The 25749-nt window shown below is 50.0% G+C and overlaps 1 protein-coding gene across 2 annotated transcripts in view; it reads left to right on the forward strand.

Annotated features, from left to right (window-relative positions):
- The window catches only part of FBLN7 (fibulin 7), a 43543-nt gene that overhangs the window by 1385 nt on the left and 16409 nt on the right, over window positions 1-25749 (forward strand). Inside the window, exons 2-4 of one of the 2 annotated variants that reach the window (XM_046663166.1) lie at window positions 12404-12484; window positions 18175-18334; window positions 22654-22824. In XM_046663166.1, coding sequence (XP_046519122.1) covers window positions 12404-12484; window positions 18175-18334; window positions 22654-22824 — 412 coding nt within the window. The remainder of the gene's footprint in view (window positions 1-12403; window positions 12485-18174; window positions 18335-22653; window positions 22825-25749) is intronic. The other variant, XM_046663167.1, reaches the window with a different exon arrangement.

Below are 25749 nucleotides of genomic sequence, written 5' to 3' on the forward strand. Positions count from 1 at the left end.
CGCCTTCCCCACAGACACTCGTCTGCAGACTAAATTCCTCAACCAGACAGGCATGTCCATGACCACCCACAAGCCCCTGGGGTGCAGGAAGATTCCAGGCGGGGAGAGCTCAGTTCCAAGCAGACATGGTGGGCGTTAGTGCAGAAGTGGTGAGCGGTCAGCGAAGGAAGCCGCTCAGCCGCCAGGCTGCAGAGGCCTGGTCTGGGGCCACAATGAACCCACCCAGCAGAGCGAGGGGTCTCCCACCCACTTTGCAGATTACAAAACAAAGCAAAACATCAGGCCCAGAGCCCAAGGCCAGAAACACGGGTAGGTGTATCCTGAAACCAGCTCCCCAGCCAGGGTGAGCGGAGGGGCGGGGGGCAGGACGTGGGATGAGCTGCTGGGGAGCCCTGCCCTGCCCTGCCCTTACCTGATTTTATGGCGCTAGTGCTGTCTCTGGAGCTTACCTGGAAGACAGGGGACACTGTGGCAGTTTTCAGATGCTTGCGGCTGCTGCAGAAGCAGAGAAGTGAGCTGTCGCAGCCTCTGTACCTGGGAGATCCGGGTCAAATCCTGCCACATCCAGGCTTTCTCAAATTCCTGTCTTCTAAATCTGCAAAAGCACCTGCCTCCTGGGGCTTGGTGGTGGAGGGGCGGGCAGAGGGAAGGCCGCAAAAGGGATTGTCCACAGAAATTGGTTTGAACCTGTCCTTCATCCAGAGTCCTGTGTGGTGGAGGTGGGGGGTGGGTGGCTCTCCCTCAGCCCATCTCGGGGAGCCTCAGGAGCTCTCTTTACCTCATTCCCTCTCATCTTTTGGGTCTCTGCTCAAATAAGTGCCCCTTTGCAGAGGCCTCCCCAACCCTCTCTAAACAGGTCCCCTCTCGTCCCTTGGGTTTTCTGAAGGGCTCTGGCATAGCACTGATGATGTTCACAATGGTTTATTTGGGTAAGTTTCGAGTTTATTGTCTGTCTTCCCCACTACAAGGGCCCAGGGCAGGGACCAGGCCTGGGGTTCTTGTCCAGGGACCAGCACATGGTAGGGGCCCAGCGGAATCAATGGGGCCTGGTCATGGTGGTACTGGTCCAAGCAGGACGGGGCTGGGCAGTCTCTGAGTGGACCTGGCTGCACATCAGGTCACCTAGGGAGCTTCTAGAAATCCTGATGCCAGCCTCACCCCAGAGATTCTGCCTCAGTTGCTCTGGGTGGGGGCTCAGGGTGATGCTGATGTGTTTTTTAGAGTTGTCCCTAGTGATTCTAATGAAGCAGGAGCCTGAGACCCGGGGGAACCTTCAGAGCTGAAAGCCGTGGACCGACCTAGGAGAGGGCCGAGGGCAGGGGAGTCAGGGTGAATCCCCCGGGGTTTACCTGATCGGAGTGTAGTGTGAGCCCGGGGCTCTTGGATCCAGTGGTAAGACCTGTGGAGACTCAGCAAGAGTCAGAGAATGAAGTGTACCCGTGAGACCGTCTCCCACCACAGAGGAGTTGGACCCAGGGACCCCCAATAGAGGTGCCGGGCCTCCTCGTGGCAGCAGCCCACAGCCCTGTGCAGGGTTTGCCTGTTTGTCTGTGAATGTGCTCACTGCGTTGTGTTAGGTGACAGCCCAAGGCAACCATGATGGGTGTGTATCTGTGTGTGTGCCTGTGCCTGTCTTTATGTGCCTGTGCCTGTGACTGTGTGAATGTTTGAGTGACTGTGTGTGTGAGGGTGTGTGTAGGGGCGTGCATGTCTTCGTGTGTGTGTGTGTGTGTGTGTGTGTGTTACAGGTGGTAGAAGCTGCTTTTGCCAAGGGTCTGGAGTAGTGAACTTGGGGTGACCGACAGTCTCGTTCTCCCTCCTGCGGTCCTCCATGGCTTTTCACATGTGTCCCTCTTGTCAGCACGTCTGTCCTGAGTCACCGTACAGGTTTTTTGTGACCAGCTGATGGAGAGCAGGTGGTCACGGGGAAGGAGGCAGGTGGAGCGGTGTGGGGATCCCACGAGTGGAGCCCTTTCTCAACACCACTGCCCACTCTGTGGCCTTCCCGCTGGAAGAGAAACAGCCTTGCTGGGGAGACAGGAAAGAGAGAATGTTTAGCACCCCCCCACGCCTCATCCTCTTCCCCCAACAACAGCTCTCAGCCTCCTCCTCGCCTGTGGGGTGGGGGTGCTACGGTGTTTCAGGAGGTTTCCCCTTCTCCAGAACCTCTCCTGTGACCAGATGTCACAGGGGTCCAGATTCCACCGTGAGAGGTTCATTCTTTTGGTTGCCTGCTCCCATTTGATACATTGCTTTTTACAGTTGAAAGGAAAAAAATGTTTTTGGTGTACATTTCCATGACTTTAACCATAGGACTATATTCTGTATGTGATCACCACCAGCACAGTCAGGAGAAAACAGGCCCACCACCCCAAAACTACGTCACGCTGCCCTCTGTAGTCACACCGTCTACCCACCCCAGCCCCTGGCAACACTGATCTGGTCTTCATTAGAGAGTTGTCTTCTCCACAATGTCATATAAACAGAATCAGAAAGTGCATAGCCTTTTGAGTCTGGCTTCTTTAACTTAGCACAAAGCATTTAAGACTCTTCCGTGTGGTTCTGGGTGTGCATCGTTCATTTTTATTGCTGAGTAGTATTCCATCGTGTGGACTTAGTACAATCATCAGTTCACCCATTGAGCTGGATGGTACCCACGGTGTCATTTCCAGTTATTAGCCGTTATAGATAGAGCTGCTAGAAACATCCCCATACAGCTTTTTATGTGAATGTAAATACTCACTTCTCTTGGGTAAACATCTAGGTGTGGGATTCCTGGGTCATACCGTGAATGTTTCTTTACCTTTGTAAGAAACAGCCAAATTATATTCCATATCTGTTGTATCATTCTATGATCCCACCAGCAATGTATGAAAGACCGGTTACCCTGCATCCTCACCAGCACTTAGTATTGTCAGGTGTGTCCGTTTGTTTCCAAGTCTTTCTAATAGGTATGTAGTGGTATCTCTTTGTGGTTTAAATTTCCATTTCCCTAATAACTAATAATATTGGGCATCTTTTCATGTGCTTATTTGCCATTTGAATGGTCTATTGGGCAAAGTGTCTGTTTAAGCCTTCTGCCCATTTTTAAATGGTTGTCTGTTTTCTTATTGTTAAATTTTGAGTATTCTTTATATATTCTAAATACAGCTACTTTTTGGATGTGTAAGTTGCAAATATTTTCTCCTAGTCTGTAGCTTGTCTTAACAGCGTCTTTCCCAGAGCAAAGGTTTTAAGTTTTAATGGAGTCCAATTGATCAATTTTTTATTTTTATGGGTGGTGCTTTTAGTGTCAGGGCTAAGAACTCTTTGCCTAATCCCAGGTCATGAAAATTTTCTTCTAAAACTTTAGTAGTTTGCATTTGCACATTTAGAGCTATGATCCATTTTGAGTTGATTTTTGTATAAAGTATGAGGTTTACGTTGAGGATCACTTTTTGCAAATAGATATCCAATTGTTCCAACCCCATCTGTTGAAAAGACTGTTGAATTGCCATTGAATTGTCTTAGCAACTTTGTAAAAAGTCAATACTTCATACATGTATGGGTCTATTTCTGCCCATAACACACTATCTTCATCACTGCAACTTTGTAGTAAGACGTAAAATCAGGTAGATTATAACATTTTATTATTGAAAATTGTTTTGGCAGTTCTAGCTTATTTGTCTTTCCATTAAAATTTTAGAATCAGCTTGTCTATCTCTTTGAAAAATCCTGCTGGAATTTTGATTGGCATTGCATTAAATCTATTGATCTGTTAGGGGTAAATTGGCCTCTTAACAATACTGAGTCTTCCAATCTGTGAACATAATATGTCTTTCCATTTATTTAGATCTTTGATTTCTTTCATCAGCATTTTTTAGTTTTTAACATATACATGCTCTGTTAGATTTATATCTAAGTATTTCATTTTTGGATCTAATTTAAGTGGTATTGTTGTTCTGAATTTTCATTTCCAATGGTGTGTTCCTAGTATATGGAAATCCATTGGACTTTTTTATGTTGATCTTTCTAATCTATGTGCCATTTATTTAGCCTTATTTCACTGACTACAACTTCCAGTACTATGTTGAGTAAAAGAGTGGACATCCTTGCCTTGTTCTAGAACTTAGGAAGAACACTTTTTTTTAACATTAAGTGTGATGCTAGCTGTTGGTTTTTGTAGATGCCATTTGTCAGACTAGGGTTTCCTTCTAGTCATAGTTTGATAGAGTATTTATTATGAATGGACGTTGAATGTTGTCACATGCTTTTTCTGCCTCAATGGATATGACGCTATGGTTTGTCTTTAGTCTATTAATAAGGCAGATGACCTTGATTGACTTTCTAATTTTGAAACCAGCCTTACATTCCCAGATAAACCCTAATTGATTGTGGTGTCTTATACATCTATATTTCTAGATTCCATTTACTAATATTTTGTGAAAATTCTTGTATCTATGTTCATGAGGGATATTGGTGTATAGCAGGGTCAGCAAACTGTGGACCATGAACCACATCCAGCCCACTACTGGTCAAGTCTGGCCACACCAATCCATTGACGCGTCATCTCTACCTATCATCTCATTGCTTTTTGCATTGCAATCAGGGAGTTGAGTGGTTGCAACAGAGACCATATGGGATGCAAAGATGAACATTGTTCCTCTCTGGCCCTCTCTCTACACATCCCTTTGTTTGATTCCTGGTCTGTAGTTTCCTTCTCCTGTCTTTGCCTGGTTTCGTTACCAGGGTAATGCTGGTTTCATAAAATGACTTGTGAAGTGTTCCCTTTTCTTCTGTTTTCTGGAAGAGACTGTGTAGAATTGCTGTCAGTTCCTCTTAAAATGTTTGGTAGAATTTACCAATGAAACCATTTGGACCTGGAGATTTCTTTTCTGGAAGGTTTTTAACTGAATTCAATTTCTTTGACAGATACAGAACTATTTTATTTAGCTTTTTTTTGCTTTGGGCGATTTTTGGTAGTTTGTGGCTTTCAAGAAATTGCTCCATAGTCCTCTCTCTCGAGGCAACTGCTTTTAAATACCCTGGAGGTGACTCCACATTTCTGAACAATTGATCTCCTGTAATGACAGATGAATGCTTTGTTCCACTGTTCACTGCAGGGCCAAATAGTCTACTATGATTAACTTCCTTTCTTGTGTAACTCTTTGGTTTTCCTGAACTTTTTTTCTCTTCTGCCCCGTCCATCATCTGCATGAGCACAATTGTTTCCAAAAGCTCTTTGCTCTTTGACGTTCCATCAGGCTGCCTGTCCCTGGAGCCCGTCCTCCCTGGGCCAGCTGACCCTCTCTGGGCTCCTGGCCCTGCGGCTACCCAGAGACTTTGGCCTGAGCTGGAGTTTACGTTTTCTAGATCATATGTCTTCCTCTTTCTTGGCTTACTCCCTTGTTTTTTTGAACACATCCTCGGGAAAATGATTTTTTAATCCACTATCGTTAGGCCTTCTCAAATCACTTTCCTGCTGTAGAAATTCCCCTTTTTCTACAGAAAAACTTGAAAGCAGTCAACGGTAGCACCATTGTCCCCATGCTGTAGATGGGGATCCTGATGTGGCCAAGGGAGTGGCAGCTGAGTCCTAATGTTGGGAGTGAGAGGAGGAAAGGTGACCCTGTCCCCTGTCCCCCCGACTGAGTTGGGGGAGGGAGGTGGGGAGGGTTTGAGACCTCTTCCTTAGTCTGAGAACGAATGAGATGAAGAAGGGTGGGAAAATGACAAGCCAAGCGTATCCCTTCCCCAGGTGGTGTGGTCGGCTCATCAGTGTCACCGTAACTGCTGGTGTGGATCGATTGCTTGGGGCTGCTGGGCATCTAGGTCGAGGTGGGTTATTGGTCACTGTAGAGCTCAGCGTGAAAGGCCAGCATGATTGATTAGTGGAGTCTGCATGGTCACAGCACCAGGAGTATTTGCCACCCCTACAGTAGGGATTTTTATACACCAGCCCTTGTATTATATGAACACATGAAGACAAACTGAAGTGACAGGGATGCGTGAACCATTCCGATCTAAAAAGAGGTATTTCATAAAACAGATATTTGGTGCCTACAATGGCCCAGGCACTGGGAACAAAACAGACAAGGACCCTGCTTTTGGTTTTGAAAGAGCAGCTCTGGATCCGGAGTTGGCAGACCAGGGTGGCAGTCTGAACTGGGCTCAGCTGGGCTGTTCTGCTAATCACCTCCAGACCCAGCTTGTCTGGACTGGACTCGCTCACTCCTCTCTGGACAGCTGCCCAGTTAGCTGGGGCTGGCTGGTGCAGGGTGGCTCACCTGGTGCATCTGGGCTCCGCTCCACGTGGCCTCTCAGCTCCAGCCGGCTAGCCCGGGCTTTTCACATGGTGGTAGCAGTGGGAGAGGGCTGAGACTGAGCAGAATACACCAGACTTCTTGAGACACAGCCTTGGAACTGGTGCCAAGCTTCCACTGCATTCTGTTGGCCAAAGCAAGTCACAAGACCAGCCCACCCATATCCAGAGATGGGAAAACAGACTTTTCTCTTGATGGGAAGAACAGCAAAGCTTCCTTGCAAGTGGTATGGATGTGGTGGGGGACAAGGACTGTGCCATTTCTGCAAACCTTCCATCATAGTGACCCCGAGATTTGCTCCCCACAGGCACCTGTGTTTAGATGAATGGGGGGAGTCAGGGCGAGGATGGGTGACAGGGAGCCCTCCCTGCCATCTTCTGCTTTCTGCAGCAGCTGACATCTTTCCCTGGCACCTTCGGGAATGGGACTCAAGTCCTGTCAAGGAAAGCTTTGATTACAGAGAAGAATGGAGGCCCCTTTGCTCCCTTGGGGCACTTTCTGGCCCCAGGTGCTCTGGGCAGTAAGGGTTGAGAATGTGGCCTGAGACGTGACCAGCTGGTGCAGGAGATGTGCCCGGGCAGTGCAGTGGTTTCTCAGGTCGGCCTGGAGTCCTTCAGTCAGGCCCTGATGCCCTCGTGGGCCAGCTCATCCTGGAGGATCCTGTTTGACATCGGACTTGATCCCCTCACCATCTGAGCACCAGCCCTCCCTGCACATGCCACCTTGAGCTGCATCCCAGCCAGCCCCATGCCCGGGCTGCCCCAGGAGAAGCATCTATGTCCTGACTGTTGACAGGAGCCTGACTGTGCCAGTCACTCCCCTGATCCTGATCCATAGGGATGATGGTGGGGCTGCTGGACCAACCTTCCCAAGGCTCGTGCAGCCCCAGGGCCCTGGGGACAACAGGGCAGACTCCCTGGGTGGCTAGAACTTTCTGTGTCCTTTCAAACCCTCCACCAGAGGCTTCCATGCTTCTCAGTAACTGCCTGGGACCTAAAATAAGGGCCATTACACATGTTTACTAAAGAAAAAATAAGCACCTATAATTTGACAGGATCCAAACCTACCCCTTTCAGTAAGTAAAATCTCTGCCTCCTGGAAGTAATCATTTATTTCCCCTGTGTGTAGGAAACTGGGGTCACTCTGGCAGTCTGGGGACCAGCATCTCCCTAGGGAGGCAGCCTAGATGGGAGATGAGGCCCAAGGAACCCAACCTGGGGCTGGGTCTCCACATAAGACTAGAAGGTGCCCATTGTTCACATCAAAGACTGAAGGGATCAGGGGAGGGAGGTGGCAGCTGGGAGGGGATTCGAAAATCCCCAAGCTGCTCCATGGCCTCACTGTTGCCATCTGGTTGGCCACTGCCTCAGACACTTCTCTTTATGCTGGAGACTAAGTTATCTCTAGACCCTCAATAGAAGGGGAGGCCGCACTGCAAGCCCAGGAGGAGCCCTTCCCTCTCCTCACCCGGGCTGCGTTTCCCATCTCTGCAGGAAGGGCTGGGGTGGGAGAGAGTGGCCCGTACCTGGGTGTGCTGCCCAGGCTGTTGAGAGAAGCAGGTGATTCCCCACTGATTGGAAGAAAGAGAAAGCGCCACAGAGCTCCAAGGCAGGGGTGTCTGTGTATCAGAGGCAAAAAAGAAAAAAAAAAGGAAAAACTGCATCCGGAGAGGCATCAGATACCTGTCAATCATTTACACTGTAGTGCGAAAACATACAAATATGTTAGTATCACCTGAACATGTCAGTATCACCCTGGGGCTCCTGCAATTTAAGCCTTTTCTCTGATTAGATAATTAAAGATTTTATCCTCCCAGAAGGAATCTAGCTAGTAAGATAATGTGCTCATTCAACAACTATGTCTTGAGAGCCTGTCCTGCTGCTGAGCCAGATGCTGTTCTGGGCCTGGGGAGGAAGTGAAGACATGCAGCGCCTGGTCCATGTCCTGGCTCCCACTCTTCCAGGCTGGGTGACCTGGGGCCAGGTCCTGGGGCATACTGTGGGGATAATAGACATACCCATTTCATGGGATCCTAGTAAGGAGAAAAATGAATGACATTCAAAGAACAGGCCCACAGTAAGAGCTCAGTATGTGTCAGGGAGAGAAAGACGAGGCAGACACAGGCCCTGCTCTCACACAGCCTACCAAGCAGGGAGAGAAAAACAGGACGAACTTGCAGAGTATCAGAAGGTGGACAACTGAAATGGGGTGCTGTGTTGGAGGGTGTCCAAGAGGCTGCTCCACATCGAGTAGGCAGGTAAGAGCTCTTGGAGGAGGGGACTGCTAAGTGAAAGTGGAAAGAAAGGAGCCTGACTTTCGAGGACCAGGGACAGATTTTCTGGGCAGAGGAAACAGCCAGTGCAAAGGCCCTGAGCTAGAAATGAGCTTACTGAGGTGTGCGGAGAAACACAGAGGCGGTCCAAATATTGGAGCTCCGTGGACAGAAGGTACCTGACCTGGGCACAGTTGGAGGTGACAGGGCTTGAACATATGGCTCTGCAGGCAGAATAATGGCCCTCCAAAGATGTCTGTGTTCTTATCCCCAAAACCTGTGAATCTTACCCTGATTTCAGCCCAGTGAGACCCATGTTGGACTTCTGACCTACAGAACTGTAAGGTAATAAATCTGTGTTGTTTTCAGCAGCCAAGTCGATGTTGATTTGTTACAGCAGCAGGAAGCGAATGCACTGTGTCAGCTGCACGATGAGGAGCCTGCCTTTGTTGTCCTGGGCGGGGAGCCGGCGGCAGGGTTTAAGTGAGGAAGTGCTGCCGTCTGGCCTCTGACCTCTGTCCTTGGGAAGCACAGATTGTGGGAGGGCACGTGAGGACACGGGGAGAACAGGTGGGACACAGGCGCCGTGGTCCAGGGCAGGGTCGTTTCAGTTGTGCTGTGGCCTACCCACCCAGAAACACTTGGGATTTCTCACTAGAGAGAGCAGAAGATGTGAAAGCCCCCACACCTTGTACTGAGCCTTCACAACCATCCAGGTTAGCTACTCTAAGAACAAGGGCTCCCGGGCTCCAAATCTCATGTCCTGCCCCAGCTCACAGTGGTCATTTTGTCCCTCCCATTCGATTTGCCCCTGCTGCCTGCCAGAACCAGGCCCTCTCCCCGCCCTGCCCTCTCTCCCCAGAGTCACGGGCAGGAGACCTGGCTTTCCAGTAAAATCCAGATGTCGATTTTCACAAGCCACATAAATCTTGGATCACGTGTGAATGTGCATACACACATGTGCCACACACTAAAACAACCAGCAACCCAGTGCGAATGTTCCTGGAAGGGTCTGTGTGTGTGTGTGCGTGTGCGCGCGTGTCAGGGGGACTGAAAGGCGCCGCTCACAAACTCTGGGCCTTCTCTGATGCCCTCGTCCTGGTTCCCTCAGGCTGAAAAAAGAAGGCAGACCCTGCTTTCTGAATGGATGGATAGATGCACTGTAGTGCATGGTAGTCCCACCATCTCCCAGCCGGGTGCCCTCAGCCTCAGTTTCTCTAGCTGTAAAATGGAGATAATAACGCCTGCCTCATAGGGCTGCAAGGAGGACTAAACAAGATAAGGATGGTTCTGTTTTCTACATCAGTGCCTGGCCCGTAGTGGGGTCCTTGGTGAATATTTGTGGAATGATGAATAAATGAATGAATGATCAAATCATCGTGTTGTACACTTGAAACTAATACAATGTTGTATGTCACATGCCTCAATAAAAAAACATAATATAAAAAATAATAAAAACCAACCAAACAAAAAATAAATGAACGAGAAGATGCAATATATTAAATTTCTTTTCCTCTTTTATTCCCGCTTTATTCTCTAAACTTTCTCTCTCCCATTATATCATATTGGGTTAAATCTCAAAAGGAAAAAAGGACCACGTGCCCCATTTCTGCAGCTGGGAGGTCCTCAGGTTGTGGAGAGAGGGGTGGGGAGAGCCGCAGGGCCAGGTGGAAGAATAAGGTGGGTTTGGGTAGTAAGATGAGTGACATTGTCCTGGGCTCCCACTTACTTCATCCCTTCACTCTTCATTCATTCATTTGCTTGTTGGTTCATTCAGATGAGCATCCGGTGTGTATGCAGAGCCTGTCCCCAGTGACGAGGACTCCAAGTTGTCTGTAACTTGTTTTCTGCCCGCAAGCTTGCAAAGGGGTCAGAGGAGAGGTGACCAGAGGTGACTGTCAAGGCCAGCAAGGGGGTGCTGTAAGACGAGAGGAGTCAGGAAATGGGCAGAGGCAGGACTTCTGGGGGTTCTCTGCGGACTCCTCTCTAAAGTGGGTCCACCATCCCATCACATCAGGGTCTGGAGAAGGCGCGCTGGGGTTTGAATCCTGCATGTGTCACTGTGGCCAAGCGACTGCTTGGCTTCCTCGCCCGGGAAGTGGTTGTAATCATGGCGCTCACATCCCAGCATTGTCATGAGCATCTGACGGGCTACTTGTGTGAAGTGTGGTCGCGGTGCTGGCTCTCGGCTCCCACTGTTGTTGTTATCGCTGCCATGGCCCTTATAAAAACTAGACAGGAAGGGGGCTTGCTGTGTAAACATACAAGAATGGGCAGCCAGCATGGTGAGAGCCCAGATGCCCTGAGCACGCCGGGTGCAGAGCCCTGAAGGGAGGCTCCGGCTGGAAGGCTGTGCTGGTTACTTTTATCTGTCCACCTGGCTGGACACTCAGACATTTGGGCAAACACCAGTTTCGATGTTGCTGTGAAGGTATTTTTTACGTATGATTAGCATTAAATTAGTAGATTTTGGGTCAAGCAGATTCCCCTCCGTAATCGGGGCGGGCTGCATCCAGAAGACTGAGGTCCCCCGAGAAGGAGAAAATTGTGCCTCCTCGGGCTTTGGACTCGACCTACAACACCAGCTTTTCCGGGGCCCTAGCCGACCGCATGCCCTGCAGATTTCGACTTGCCAGTCCCCGCAACCGCATGAGCCAATTCCTGAAAATAAATCTGTCGCTCGCTCTCTCTCTCTCTCCAGGATGTGTACATATACACCATACAAGCTCTCGGGTCTGTTTCTCCGGAGAACTCTGACTAATACAAGGGCCTTGGGCAGCTCCCCAAGCGAGATTCCCTCACTTTCCCCGGAAGCGTCCACGTTCTCTCCTCTTCTGTGTGGGTGCTCCTCTTCTATGTTGAGGTCACTGGGATGAGAGAAGTCCGAGTTATAACCTGCCTGTGACTTGGTCTAAAACAAAAATAACTTCTGGAGAAAAAACATGCACGAATTCGACATGACTCAGAGCCGAGGGCTTCAAGCCTTGGCTAGCAGGCACACATTTGGCAAGTGTGCTCATCCTCTCATAGACCTAAAGGCATCAAAACATCTGTGTTCCCGTTAACAAAACGCTGACGCGACGCATAGCTGTGGCTTAGGAGAAACCGGCGCGAGAGACGGCGCCTCTGAGGTCCGAGGGGTCATCTGTGGCCACCTGAATTGGTCTCGGGGTTCTACCGTCACAGAGGTGGCTCTAGGAAATAGTCACTGTGCCAAGACTGTCACTGTAGGGAAGACCCTTGAGCCAGGTCACATAAGAACAAAAGCCCTGCGGATCCCCTCCTGTGTCCCCACACGCCCCTGCAGCGTCACCTGTGCCCTCAGTGCCTTGAGAGCAGGCTCTGGGTCATGAACTTCATTTATAAATTGAGCCCAAACAGCAAGGAAGCCTGGATGGAGTGGGAAGGGTCAGGCCTACATGTTCTGGCGTGGCGACAGGATGAGCTGGGAGGGACACACATGGTCCTTGTCTGTATCTAGACCTGGGCAAGTAAGTGGGGTCTTGGGGTACAAAATGGCTCTGGAGGCCCACCTCTACTGGAGCGTGGGTCAGTCTCAGAGAAAGGAGCGTTGTTAGCTCTGAGGAGTCACCAGAGTGAATGTTGTGAGAGAATGGGTTAGGGAGAAGATGCACGAGATTTTCCCTGAGGGTGGGGTGGGGTGGATGGAGTATGGTTCTGTGGCCTCCTTCCTCCCAGGAGCCGTAGGACCAGCCCTTCCCACCCCCCAGGTCTCAACTCAGTGTTCTAGAACTATCTCTGCCACCTCCACCGCAGCTTGGGAAGAGCTGGGGGGTGACCTCTGTTGCTACTTCTCTCACTGCTTCAGGTCTTCTCTGCAAACACTGCCGTTGGTGTGGAGTTAGATGAAGCGCCCGCCCCTCTGAAGAAGAGTTTGATAACAGAAACGGTAAATCTTGATCTTTTTCTCCTCAGAGATGGAAGAGTTTCCCTGAATGTCTTTTCTTGGTTCCATTTCAAATAAGTTAATAACTCAAAGAAATGGAAACTATTTTTCATTATTTATTGTCAATGGCCTATGCCAGGCATGAAGCCAGGTTTTGAAGGGATGGAAACTTATGCCATTTGAGGGGATCTCTTTGAGAAAAATATTAAGAATGAGGGCCCCTTGAGGGCCCTGGAAGAGGCCTGTGAAAGTGGGGGGCCCTGACTCTGCAGCTTCCTCAGCCTCTGGGACCCTGAGGTGGGAAGGGACTGCCCAAAGCCAGCCCTTCCCTGTGGCAGGGCCGGACTGAAGTGCAGGTGGCTGCCACCCAAGGTCCGGCCTGCTTCCTGTCCCCAGCCTTGAGGGCCCTGGAAGCCCCTCACAGTCCCCTCGGGCTGACCTCATCAGGGACAAAGAAGGAGATGCTTCTGTTGGCCCAGAGCGGGAGACAGTGGGGAGTATGGGAGGGGAAGTGGGGAGACAAATGGAGGGGGGCAAGGTGCCCCCTCCCCAGACTGAAAAGAGCACAGAGGAACAGAAGCGAAATCGAGGCCCAGGGTCCGAGGAGTTGCTCTGCTTGTTGACGTGAGAACGATGCCAGGACCCAGTGTGGAGAATAAAGAGCTGACGCAGAACCTGTGTCCTACGGTCCAGCCTGTGCAAGATGATACTTGTGCTGTGGGCACGTGTATGTCATCCAACAGCTAAAACTGAACCAACAGTTAACAGTGGTTGTCGCTAGTCATGGGATTTGTTCTTTGATGTGTTTTTCTGTATTTTGAATCGTTTTGCAGCGAGTATGTTTTATTTTTATGATCAAGCAAAATGATAAAGCTTCCTTGGTTTGAAAAGGGGAAGCAGTTAGGTCCTCAGGCCCTCCCGTGGCCTCATTTGTCCCCGTAATGCAGACCTCTTGAGCACCTGACTTGGTCTGAGGCTTCCAGCCTCATCACCCCACTCTGCGGGTAAACTCAGTTATGCCTGTGCCGAAGTCCGACTCCAGGTGACAGATTCTGAGCATGGCTCCCATGGGCTCCATTCCGAGCACTTTGGGATCAAGGAACTGCCCTGTTACCAGCAGCTGCCACACAGACCCATCAAACCGCAGGTCCAAGGCAAGAATTCTTCCCATTTCCCTGGCCCCCGGCCCTGCCCCCGGCATGCTGGCTTGCTAAGAGCACAAGGATCTTCCCTTTTTTCTCCCCTTGGGAACTTTCTTTTTTCCACCCCAGTTTTACTGAGATATAATTGACACATGATACTGCATTGGTCCAAAGCAGACAACATAATGATTTGGTGTCTGTATATATTGCGAAATGATCACCACAATAAGTCTAGTTAACATCCATCCCCTCACACAGTTACAAATTGTTTTTTCCTTATGAAATGTCTTTTTTTCTTATGATGAGAACTTTTAAGACGTACTCTCTTAGCAACTTTTAAATATACATTCGGCATTATTAACCATAATCGCCATGCTATGCGTTCCACCCCCAGGACTTATTTATTTTATAACTGGAAGTTTGTGCGTTTTGACCCCCTTCACTGGTTCCCCCCACCACCACCACCACTGGCAGCCACCAATCTACTCTTTTCCTATGAGTTTGGTTTTTTTAGACTTCACATATAAGTGAGATCGTACAGTATTTGTCTTTCTCTGTCTGACTTATTTCACTCAGCATAATGCCTTCACGCTCCATCTATCTTGTTGCAAATGGCAGGATTTCCACCTTTTTTATGGCTGAATTATATATGTGTACATAAATAATGCTTTATATGTTATATATAATATATAAATATGTTAGATAGATAGATAGATAGATATAACATTTTCTTAATCCACTCATCCATCAATGGACACTTAGGTTGTTTCCATGTCTTGGCTACTGAAAATAATGCTGCAATGAACATGGGGATGCAGATATCTTTTCGAGATGGTGATTTTATCTCCTTTGGATGTGTACCCAGAAGTGGAATTGCAGGATCATGTGGTACTTCTATCTTTAATTTTTTGAGGAACTTCCATACTGTTTTCCATAGTGGCTGCCCCAATGTATTTTCCCACCAACAGTGCACGAGAGTTCCCTTTTCTCCACATCCTCGCCAATGCTTATTATCTCTTGTCTTTTTGGTGATGGCCATTCTAACAGACGTGAGGTGATATTTCATTGTGTTTTTTTAAATTGAGGTATATTTAACTTATTATATTAGTTCCAGGCATACAGCATGATGATTGAATATTTGTATATATTGTGAAATGCTCACAGTAAGTCTCGTTAACATCCATCACCACACGTAGTTACAAATGTTTTTTCCTCGTGATGAGAACTTTTAAGATCTACTCATTGTGGTTTTGATTTGCTTTTCCCTGATGATTGTGATGTTGAGCACCTTTTCATGTATGTCCATCTATTGGCCATCTGTATGTATTCTTTGGAAAAATATTTATTTCCTCTGCCCACTTTTTAATTGGATTTTTTTTGCTCTTGAGTTGTATGAGTTCCTTATATATTTTGGAGATTAACCCCTTATTAGATAAATGATTTGCAAATATTTTCACCCGTTCAGTAGGCTGCCTTTTTATTTTGTCGACAGTTTCCTTTGCTGTGCAGAAACATTTTAGTTTGATTTAAAAAAAAAAAGTAGCCCCACTTGTTTACTTTTGTTTTTGCTGCCTTTGCTTTTGGTGTCAAATCCAAAAAATAGTCACCAAGACCCATGTCAAGGAGTTTACTGCCTATGTTTTCTTATAGGAGTTTTATGGTTTCAGGTCTTTTGTTCGAGTCTTTAATACAATGTGAATTGACTTTTTGTGTGTGGTGTAAGACAGTGGCCCAGTTTCATTCTTTTGCATGTGGCTCTCCAGTTTTCCCAACACTCTTTTTTGAAGAGACTGTCCCTTCCTCATTGTGTATTCTTGGCTCCTTTATCGTAAATTAATTGACCACATATGCATGGGTTTATTTCTGGGCTCACAAGGCTCTTCCTTGCACTACACTTCGTTCTGTTAACATCACCCCAGCAAGACTGGAGGTAGGGATGGACCCGGCTTCTGGACCTTTCCTCAGCAAGTCTGCTTGAAACCCGCCATCTCCCTCCCAACCTGGGAGGTGGCCTCAGTGCGCTTTGTCTTGAAGTTCTTCCAGCGAGATGAGCACATCTCACCTGTAATGAGCACTTAGAGGGAGAGCAGCTGGTGCCTGGTGTCCACGGGGCAGGTGCGAGGACTCTGGGAAGTGCCCCTAGAAGCAGAGGCCAGTTGTGCCTGGACCTAGAGCACTGAGGTTAGACACACCGGGCTGCCCAGCGGCCACGTGGAACCTGGCCCCCTTTCCCTTCACACACACTGCCCGTCTTTCTTTACTTCCCAGAACCCCATGTCGCCACTCCCAGGTTCCTGGCAGAGGTCTTGGCACTGATCTCTCCCCACTTCAAAACGTAGCCCTTCTGTGCCCCCTGAGCAGCTGCGGCCCAGCCAGCCCTTGCCCAGCTGTCAGGGCCCTGGCCGGCTGGTAGAAAAGGGAGGCAGCTGCTTGCCTGGCTCCATGTGGGGAGGGATGTTTTCTCCACGCTCCTTCCCGTCTTCCTGCCCCCACTGCCCAAGCTCCCCAACCTGAAATTTGCACAGGGGTTAGAAATGCACTCCTGTAGGATATTTCGCTTGGGTCCTAGAGTTATCAATCCCTAGTGACAATGAATCACTAAGACCATTTGTCACACGGGGGCATGCAAGGAACAAATGAGACAGGATGAGACAGTCCGCTGGGGCATGGCTGCCTTACAGTGATGGTGGGCGCTGGGATGGGAGTCAGCAGAGTTCCCAGTTCAGCTCTTCTGCACCTAAACCGCATGATTTGGGGCAAGTCGCTTGACTTTCAGCCTCTATATCTTCATCTGTGAAATAGAGACAATCTCAGGCCTTCTTTACAGAGTTGCTGCCAGCCAGTAGTGATCTTTGAAGTAGCAAATACCTCTGTAAACTGTGAAGAAGTTCACAAATGTAAGTCACACATAAGCTATGAAGCCCTCTCTAAAAGCAGCTGTTTTTTAAAGGGAGGGGATGTGGGTGTGGGAAATCAGGTCTGGGTGGGATGGCTGTGCAGTGCTGGGCAGGTGAGGGATTGCAGGAGGTCACTGCCCAGCTGCCCCCGAACCTGCGTGAGAAAGACCATGATGGGGGAGGAGGAAGGAAAACAAACAAAACTTGGCTTCCCAGCAATTGCCTTTGGGGCCAGGCCCAGTCAGGCCCTGGTTAGGGTGGAGGCCAAGGAGCCCCCATGGATTAATGAGGTCCAGGGGCAAGTGGGGATTCAGCTCTGTCAAAAGCGTCCATTGAATCAGGCCAGTGAGTCATCTGTTTGGTGAAATCTCCAAGGTGCAGCGGCCTGGCAGCCTCCCTGGGAGTGCGCTGGTGGCTCTGTTTCCACCGTGGTGGCAGTGCACCACTGGTGAGGCCACATGCCTCCAGCCACCCTGCTGGCTTTTAGAAAAAAATTTAAATTACAAAACTAATACTCATTGTAGGAAAAAATTAAGTATAAAATTAAAAATAATCCACAAGTCTACCTCTCAAGATCACCATCAATATCTTCTTGACATTCTTCTTCTGTAGAGGTCATATGAGCCAGGTTAGACGAGGTGATGCTGAGCTAGCACGCAACCCCCACGTGACCCCCCCGAAGGCCAAGGTGCTATTACTGAATTCACCCCTCCTTTACTCCTTTTCATGTCCTGGCTCTTATAGACAACTGAGATTGGAAACATTGACATTTTTATCACTAAGTATAATGCTGGGTGTTGCTTTAAGTTAGTCTTCATCATAATAAGCACGAGCTTCCTTTTTGTCTTTGCTGAGGAAGACTGGCCCTGAGCTAACATCCGTGCCCATCTTCCTCTACTTTATATGTGCGACGCCTGCCACAGCATGGCTTGACAAGCGGTGCCATGTCCACTCCTGGGATCTGAACCAGTGAACCCTGTGCTGCTGAAGCAGAACGTGCAAACTTAACCGCTGTGCCACTGTGCCAGCCCCAACTTTTTGTTTTTTAAGCTTTTTAAAAATCATCAGAACTAGGTGCTGACTTTGATCGGATGCTTCTTTCACTCTATTGAGTTTTCTTCTCATTTGCCCCGTTACACTTTCAAAAGTATAGGAACCACTGGGCATTCTTGTTTTGCTTGTTTTATAGGCTTTATCATCCATCTGCTTTTAAAATGTCCAAGGGAGAAAGAAAGAAAAAAATCACCAAGGCCCAGATTTCAGAGCACTAATTTAGAGAGAAGAATTAGGAAGTAACAGACTGTTCATTATAAGGCACTTTGTTTTCAAATCATTGTTCAGCTACCCAATCATTTAGAATCATCAATTCTGCCCTTTGATCTGAAAATGGGAGTTTCGTTTTTGATGGGGGTGAAGTGGGGCTACCATGTGTGTGCTTGGTGCCATCGTTTGGGGACCTAACTCGACAGATGGTGCCGTCCAGCTGGAACACTGGGCAGGGAAGGACGCCCGGTGAGGCCACCTTCACATTGTGCTTAGTGACCCACAGGGCTGTTTGGGCCCCGGGGCGCGGGTGACTTCTGGAAGCCCCCGGTGAGCGTGTGGGACTGAAGCAGCCCCAATGGCGGGTGATAGTGACTTTTTCTCTCCCCAGAACTGTCTCAACAAACAGCAGCTCCTGACAGCCATCCGCCAGCTGCAGCAGCTCCTGAAGGGCCAGGAGACGCGCTTCGCTGAGGGCATCCGCCACATGAAGAGCCGGCTGGCCGCGCTGCAGAACTCTGTGAACAGAGTGGGCCCTGACGCCCCCCACGGTGGGTCCCCAAGTCGGCACCCTGACTGCAGCCACAGGACACTCAGGCCCTTCACCTGTGGGTCCTCTCCCCATCCGACCTGCCCACTCCCCACCACCCGCCACCGTATGTCGCAGTGGATTTCCAGGCCTTTCCCTGCTTCTCCCTCAATCTGGGGCCCATTTTTAAACTCTGGTTGGTAGGGGGTGCGAGGTGAGTGTGTTGAAAAAGCATCTGCCAGCTGTCCTGTCCCCCTGTCTGAATGTCACCCATTTCCTCTTAGACCTTTTCATCCCAGGCTTAACAGTTCGCATGTCTACATATTGTCTTTAGAGAACTGCTGAAAGGAACCACTTTTACAGCATGAGCTGCTTCCCCCTGCCCCGTCCCCTTCCAGCCAGACTCCAGTTGGCTCCATTTTAAAAAAATGTAATAGGCTATTTTTTTGAGCAGTTCTCAGTTCACAGCAAAATTGAGCAGGAAGCACAGAAGGCTCCCACATACACGTTCCCTGAACACACACGCAACCTCCCCCCATCAATGCCCCGCCCCAGGGTGGCACGCCTGGGACAGTCAGTGAACCAACACTGGCTTCAGTTTTTCAGGCCTGAAAATTAGTCCTGTGACATGAGTCCCCCATTAGAGCCAGTGGGATGGGAGGGAGGGGCTGCTAATGGCAAGTCCCCCTTGTCTGGTGAGGTTACAGTGGGCCCCCCAGACTCCCTCCTGTGAGGGAGGACTCTCACAGACACTGAGGCCTTTTCCTGGTTGTTCCGGTAACGGCTGTCACACTGTCGAGGCCCAGAAATGGGCAGCTGGATTTCCTTTGGCTTCTCCTCAGGGTGATGAGGGTCTCAGGTGGGAGGTCCTCCTGTCGTTCTAAGTCATGCGCCTCTGGAACATCTGAGGTCATTTCCTCACTTAAGACACATTCCTCAAGGGCCTTCTTTGCTGTGTGAGATGAAGTTTCCTGGGGAAGGCGTTGGATTTCCTACCTGAAAAGGAGATTCTGGAGGCAAATCCAGAGCCTCCACAGCCCTGAGTCGACTCCTGTTTTCCTTGGCTCGTCCAGTGCAGAACGAGGCCTACCCGCCAGATTTCCTCACGCTTTCCGGGCGCTGTAAGGCCCCAGCCCTCAGTGGGGATCCTTACAGCCAGACTCCGAGAAGCGAGCAGGACATCCTTCCTTTCTGCTACAGGTGGGGAAACTGAGTCCAAGAGAAGTGAGTTAGCGGTTGTAGGGCCTAGATCTGGTGATTTTCTTCTCTTTTTTTTGCTGCTAGAGGCTCAACTCCACAGATCCTTTCTGTTTTCTGGCATCGGAGCTGCGTGCAGTCCCTGGGAGTTTCAAAGAAGAACCTACAGGAGATAATGTATAAAACTTCCCTGCCCACGTTAGGGGCTTCTGTCCACTAGTACAGACAGAAAGGTAGTTGTCGTTAAACTACTAATCCTCGCATCCCCAGATTCAGGGTCTTTCTTCCATGCACCATGCAAGATTTTCTAAAGTGGCCAATTCTCTATTTGAAAAATTGCCACGGTGAGGTGTCTCTCCCCTGTGTGGGACACAGGGTTGGGGTAGGGGGCAGGCAGCTGTCAGCATCCTGCCTGTGCCTGGGGGAAGCCAGCGCTGCCCCCAGATCAAATTGCAGACAGTGGGAAAATTATCTTTTGCTTTTCTTTTGCAAGGGCATTTGCGGGGAGTCCGGAAGAATAATGTCTAGTCCTGCAGAATTCTGGAGCTTCCTCTTTCTGGCTTCTGATCGGAGTATCTCCCTCTATTTTCCCGGCCTTTCTTTCCTGGGAATGTCACGACTGATCAGCTTCAGGCTTCTCCAGGCAGCCTCATCCCATTCCTGTTCCCAAACCGCCAGGCTTGCTCCACTGCTGATCTCATTCCTTACACATTAACCTCATTCTGGAAGGTGCAGGAAGCTTCCCTGTGACTGTGTAGACTCACCAGGATGTGCTCACAGTGGAATGAACCAGCCAAGGGGCACATCCTTCCACCACTGGACAGAAACCTTTGGCTCCCATTTGGGAAGTGACTGCCAACTGATTTTTATTTAACCCGTATCTATTCCTTAGTCCCACTACCCTTCATGGAGTGCCTGCTCTCTGCCAGTTACTGCTTAATCTGTTCAGGTGCGACTTACCTGTGAGTTGCCCTAGCAGGTGATTTTTCTTTTTTGAGAGTTGGAAAGATTTCTTATACCCAAATAGACACTACTCCTTTCCCTCAAAGCATTTGAATCCTATTCAGCACAATAAAGTAGTAAATTTTTAGAGAGCTATAAAGCTGGCTATGGGCAGGGAGCGAGGCTGCAGCCTGGGAGCGCCCCACCTTCGGGGTGGGAGCTGACCCTCACTTCCTCCTCACAAGCTTCTCACCACTGGGGCTGAGCCAGACGTTTGTGAGGCAGCAAGGGTCACGTGTTCCCAACAACCCGAGGGCACTGAGATCCGGGAGGGGCCCGCCCCTCTCCCCAGGCCAGGCCGCGTGGCTGCTGCAGGCAGGACACGGGTGGGACGCGTGGGCAGGGCCCCAGCGGCCGCCTGCTTCCCTGAGCCGCGTGTGGGCAGATGTTCCCCGCGTGGTGGACACCGCGTGAGTCTGTCCCTCGCTGCAGCCTATACGGTTGAAGCAACAGCTTTGCTTTCATGTCTAAAACCCTAAAAGTATCTTTACAAAGGACACTTGGAACTTACTTTAAAGCGTTTCAGAAGTAGCTCTGAGGTTCCGACCAAAGGAAATCCAGTCCGGAGTGTGGGCGCGCTCTGGTCAAACAAGCGCCCGGCCCGTGTGGCCCTGGGCTGCAGGTAGAGGAGGCACAGGGCTCCTCGGGCTCTCTGCAGCCCACGAGGGCCCTCAGGAAACCTGGTGGGTTCTGCCTGCACCGCCCAGCCAGGGCTCAAGCCATCTCCCTCCACTCCCGGCTGGCCCCGATCTGAGCCGCCTTCCTCATGCCCCCCCTGTTGTGTCCCTTCCCTTCCCCTCTTGCACCTGACGCTGCACAGTCAAGCTGCAGCCAGAGTGCAGCTGTTAACGTGTGAGTCGGTCACTTCATGCCTCAGCTCAGACACTCCACTGGCGCCATCTCACGCAGAGAGCAAGCTGCTTGGCCTTTTGTTTCCTTTCCTATGCCCTGTGCAGCTGTGCTCTCTTGCCCCGTGGTGCCTCTCTGACTTCATCCCCAACTACCTTCCAGCTTGTCCGCTCACCGCAGCCACCGCGGTCTCCTTTTGTTCCTCACACCTGCCAGGCACTCTCCCATCTCAGGGCCTTTGCTCTGGCTTGTTGCCTCGGTGACCCTCAGCTAACTGCCTGGTGATGCCATTACCTTCTTCGGCTCTGCTGCTGTGAGGCCGACTCTGACCACCTGTTCACAGTGGCGGCCCTCCTCTGGCACCCCCAGCACTATTCCCTACTTTCATTTTCTACATGACACTTATCACACTCTGCCACTTGCTTATGGATCTTGGTTATCGATTGTCTCCCCTGCTAGAAGGGGCTTCCTGAGAGCTGGGTTTTGTCTGTTTTGTTCATTGATTATCCCAAGTGGCTAACAGAGTGCCTGGCAGATAGTAAGGACTCAATAAATAATTTTTCATTCATTTGTTTGGTCAAGAATTACTTATTGAGCACTCACCATATGCCAGGCATGGGGCAGGTGCCGGGGATGCAGCAGGGACACAAGGCAGGCGTCATCCTTGCCTTCTCGAACTGCATTCTCAGGGAGAAGACTGACGCCAATAAGCTATCTCCAATGGTTACAAAGGCGAGGAAGAACGCAAAGTGAGCTCACAGGATAGAGAGGGTCTAGGCGGGTGTTAGCCAGGCACGTGGTCAGAGAACACTCTGGGAGGTGGTGGCATTCAAGTTGAGACCTGAAGAGCGAGGAGGAGCCAGAGATGAGAAGTTCCTGAAGAGAACATTCCAGCAGAGAGAACAAGAGCCGAGGCCTGGAGGTGGAGCCGAGGCGGGCCTGTTCTGGAGGCCTGGGAAGCCCAGAGTGGCTGGAGCTGGGAGAAAGCAGACCTGTTGGGTGGGTCAGCCACCCCTGCGGGGAGTCCCAGCTCTGACCCTCCCTCGCTGCAAGGCCCCGGGCACAACGCTCGGTGTCTCTGAGCTGCGGTCTCCTCGTCTTTCAGTAAGAGGGCGTGTATTGTATTACCCATGCCCAAGAGTGCTTTGAGGATTCCACCAGACATCGCATTTAAGATGTCTGGCCCAGTGCACAGCCTGGAGTAGGCACTTAACAGAGGGCACTTAAAGATGAGCAGCCTTGTAATCAAGACTGACGTCTAAATGGCTGTGATCCTTTCTTTTCTCGTTACAGTTTCCTGCCCTGCTCTGAATGCCCCTCTGGATGGCAGGAAGTTTGGAAGCAAGTATTTAGTGGATCACGAAGTCCATTTTACCTGCAACCCCGGGTTCCGGCTGGTTGGGCCCAGCAGCGTGGTGTGTCTTCCCAATGGCACCTGGACGGGGGAGCAGCCCCGCTGTAAAGGTACAGTCCCTCCTCCCCAGCCCCCTGGGCTGGACCCATCGAAGCCCAGCAGGGGTCCACTGGGTAGAAAGGGTCATTTCGTGGGACACTTTCTGCCTGATTCCTCCACCATTCGTCAACTGAGGCCAATGTGTCTGATGACTCATCTCCACACCAGGCCTGGGCTGGCCTCTATCTGCATGAGCTCACTAAACCTTCCCAACAATTTAGTCTTGTTGTGCATATGGGGAAATTGAGACACAGAGAGGTGAAGGAACTTGCCCAAGGTCACACAGCAGGGGACAGGCTGAGCTGATGCACACTCTGACCCCAGAGTCTATGTTCCTTAACGCCTCACTCTGCTCTCACCGACATCGGGGTACTTCTGTGGGTTGGGGGGAAAGACAAGAGGGAGGGATGCAGAGAAATATTCCTCATGGCTGCTCTGTCCTGGGGCTGCAGTTTGTTTGTGAGGCTGCTGGTGACCTGTAGAGTTGAGGAAATTCCCCAGGTGTCCTTTGTGTCTGTTCTGCCACTTGGTGTAGACAGGCACCGGGAGAGACCACTGATATGAGAGGGAGGCATGGAAAGGCTTCTCTTCTGTCTGTAGTAGGCTTGAAAACAGTACCTTCTTGATGTAGAGGAAAATTGGACTTGGCACGCATAATGTGTTGGCTTTCCAAAAATCTATGGTCAAAAAATCTTGCATACCAGTCATTTTTAGAGCAGGGTTCATGGGATGTCTGCTGGGGCAGAATGTCCACGATTTTAACCCAAGAGTTGAAGGAGAAATGTAAATATTACGTAAGTAAGTAGGTTGTGAAGAGCAGCATGAGAGGACTTTGAATGAATAAATAACTTGAAAACATAAAGGAACATGGACAATATGCCATCTCTAGAGATGAGTGTGGATTGACATGAGAAGCACAGGGCAACCAGAACCACAGTCATGGAGCTCGACTTCCGTTTCCCATTTCCTGGGAAGAACAATGGTTCTAAGATCTAATGGTTCTAATGGTTCCAGCTCTCAGACCCAGCTGGGAACCAACCAGGAAATATGAGCCATGTCACGTGCAAACACACCAGGGAAATGCCAGTGTCTGGATTTACCCTTGACCTTGAAAGATCTCCATCCAGGTTAAGCACCTTGTGGGTGATAAACTATGGCAGCAAAGGGGGGACCACAACGACATTGTATTTTCATTGCTTTGGCTCTCTGTATTTTTAACTTACACATTGCATTACAGACCCCAGTTGATTTCGTTCTTGGAGTGCTCAGGTGCCTCTGATGGCCACATCATCCTCCACCACAAACAGTACTGGCAAGGTCTTCTGACCTCCCCTTGCCTCTGGGCCACCTCTCTGGGGTTGGAGTTGGGGGCAGTTGGCTGTATGCTCACTTCCTTTGAACCGAGTGCTGCTCTTCAAAAGGGCTGCAGCAGCCCACACTCCCTGGCAGTCTGCAGGCAGAAACACATTTTACCCATGTGTGGAGCTCAGGGATTGGCCACACATTCTGTCCTCAGTGGTGAGATACATGTAGAGTGAGCACCATGAGGTTTAAATGCAAAGATGAGTCCGTCAGAGAAGAGAGCTGAAAGAATGCAGTTTTAGGCAGATAGGTAGGAAACATCAGAGGCTCAGGAACAGTCTTAAGAAATGACTTGAGCAAAGGAACACGCCATTGGTTGACAATGGTAGGGACCCAAAGCACTCTCCACGGCCCAGCTCCATCTTAGCAGCTTGAATAGGATGCCTTCCCAGAGGATGCTGGGTGTGTCTGCCCACTTCCCTCTTGAACGTGCATGCATCAGTTATGTATTAGCACCTGGCCCCCCAGCAGCAGGATCCTCTCAATGGGAAAGAGGGTCCTACTGAACCAGGACTTGTGTGGGGGGTTCTCAAACTTTCAGGTGCTCCAGAGTCACCCAGAAGGCTTGTCAAAGGCAGGCTCTGAAGCCTCAAAACATCTACTGAGTTGGGTGAGATTTTTATAGATGAGACTCGGGAAATCTGCAATTAGATTCCGATGATATCTTAATTTTGAGAAACACCATTTTATAGGTTCTTGCCACTGCCAGAAACAGAAAGGAAACTGAACATTTGGAAGTGCTGATGTATTTTGGGTCCTGACCAATCTGAATGGCTGCCTGCCATAAGCCAACAGTAGGCCACGTGCTGACTAAACGTGTGTCAGCCCTGGCCAGGTGAGACATACCTGTGCATGCTCTCTTACACCTGCACTGACATTTTGGGCAGGGAAGGCCAAGCTAGCCCTTACAAGGATCAGGGCACCCGTCCCCCTGAGCAGTCCCCTTTCCTGGGTTGTGGAGGCCAGACTTTCCCTGGAGGACCTCTGCCAAGTGTGGCCAGCAAGTCTCCTGACCTTTCCCATTGTCCGACCCAGTGTTCCTCCTGTTCTCGCCCTGGAACTTACCAGCTCATTCCAGATTTGCTGTGTGTTCTTTGTCTCCCCTTCCCCCCAGCCTCCTTCCCGGCCATTTTTCTTTCTTTCCTGACCTCCACCCCAGAGGCCTACTTGGTGCAGCCCACCCTGGACTTCTACTAGCGCCATATTTACTATCGAAAATCTGGGAAGGATTGGCTCAAGGAACAAGGTGGTGGCCAGTCCACACTGAGATCTTAGATGGATATTTTTCATCTTTAAGTGTAAACAGGGCAGGGGAGTTCACCCCTTGGTGGTGATGGAACAAAAACACTGTGTGTCACAGCCACGGGGCTCAACTGGCTGCTGGACATGATCTCTCCCCAGGTTAGTAGACGGTGTCTGCATTGACGCTTCTGTTCTCAGCAGGAATTTATTTGATGAATGGATGTTCTCTCCAGTAAGGTGCCACCCAAGCCTGCCAAGAGGGAGAGAGAAAAAGAGCTTCTGTCTGCTGTTTGGTGACCAGTGGTGACAGCGTTAGCGGTGCAGGCAGGACA

The sequence above is a fragment of the Equus quagga genome, chromosome 5 (genome assembly GCF_021613505.1).
Source record: "Equus quagga isolate Etosha38 chromosome 5, UCLA_HA_Equagga_1.0, whole genome shotgun sequence".
Lineage (NCBI taxonomy): Eukaryota > Metazoa > Chordata > Mammalia > Perissodactyla > Equidae > Equus > Equus quagga.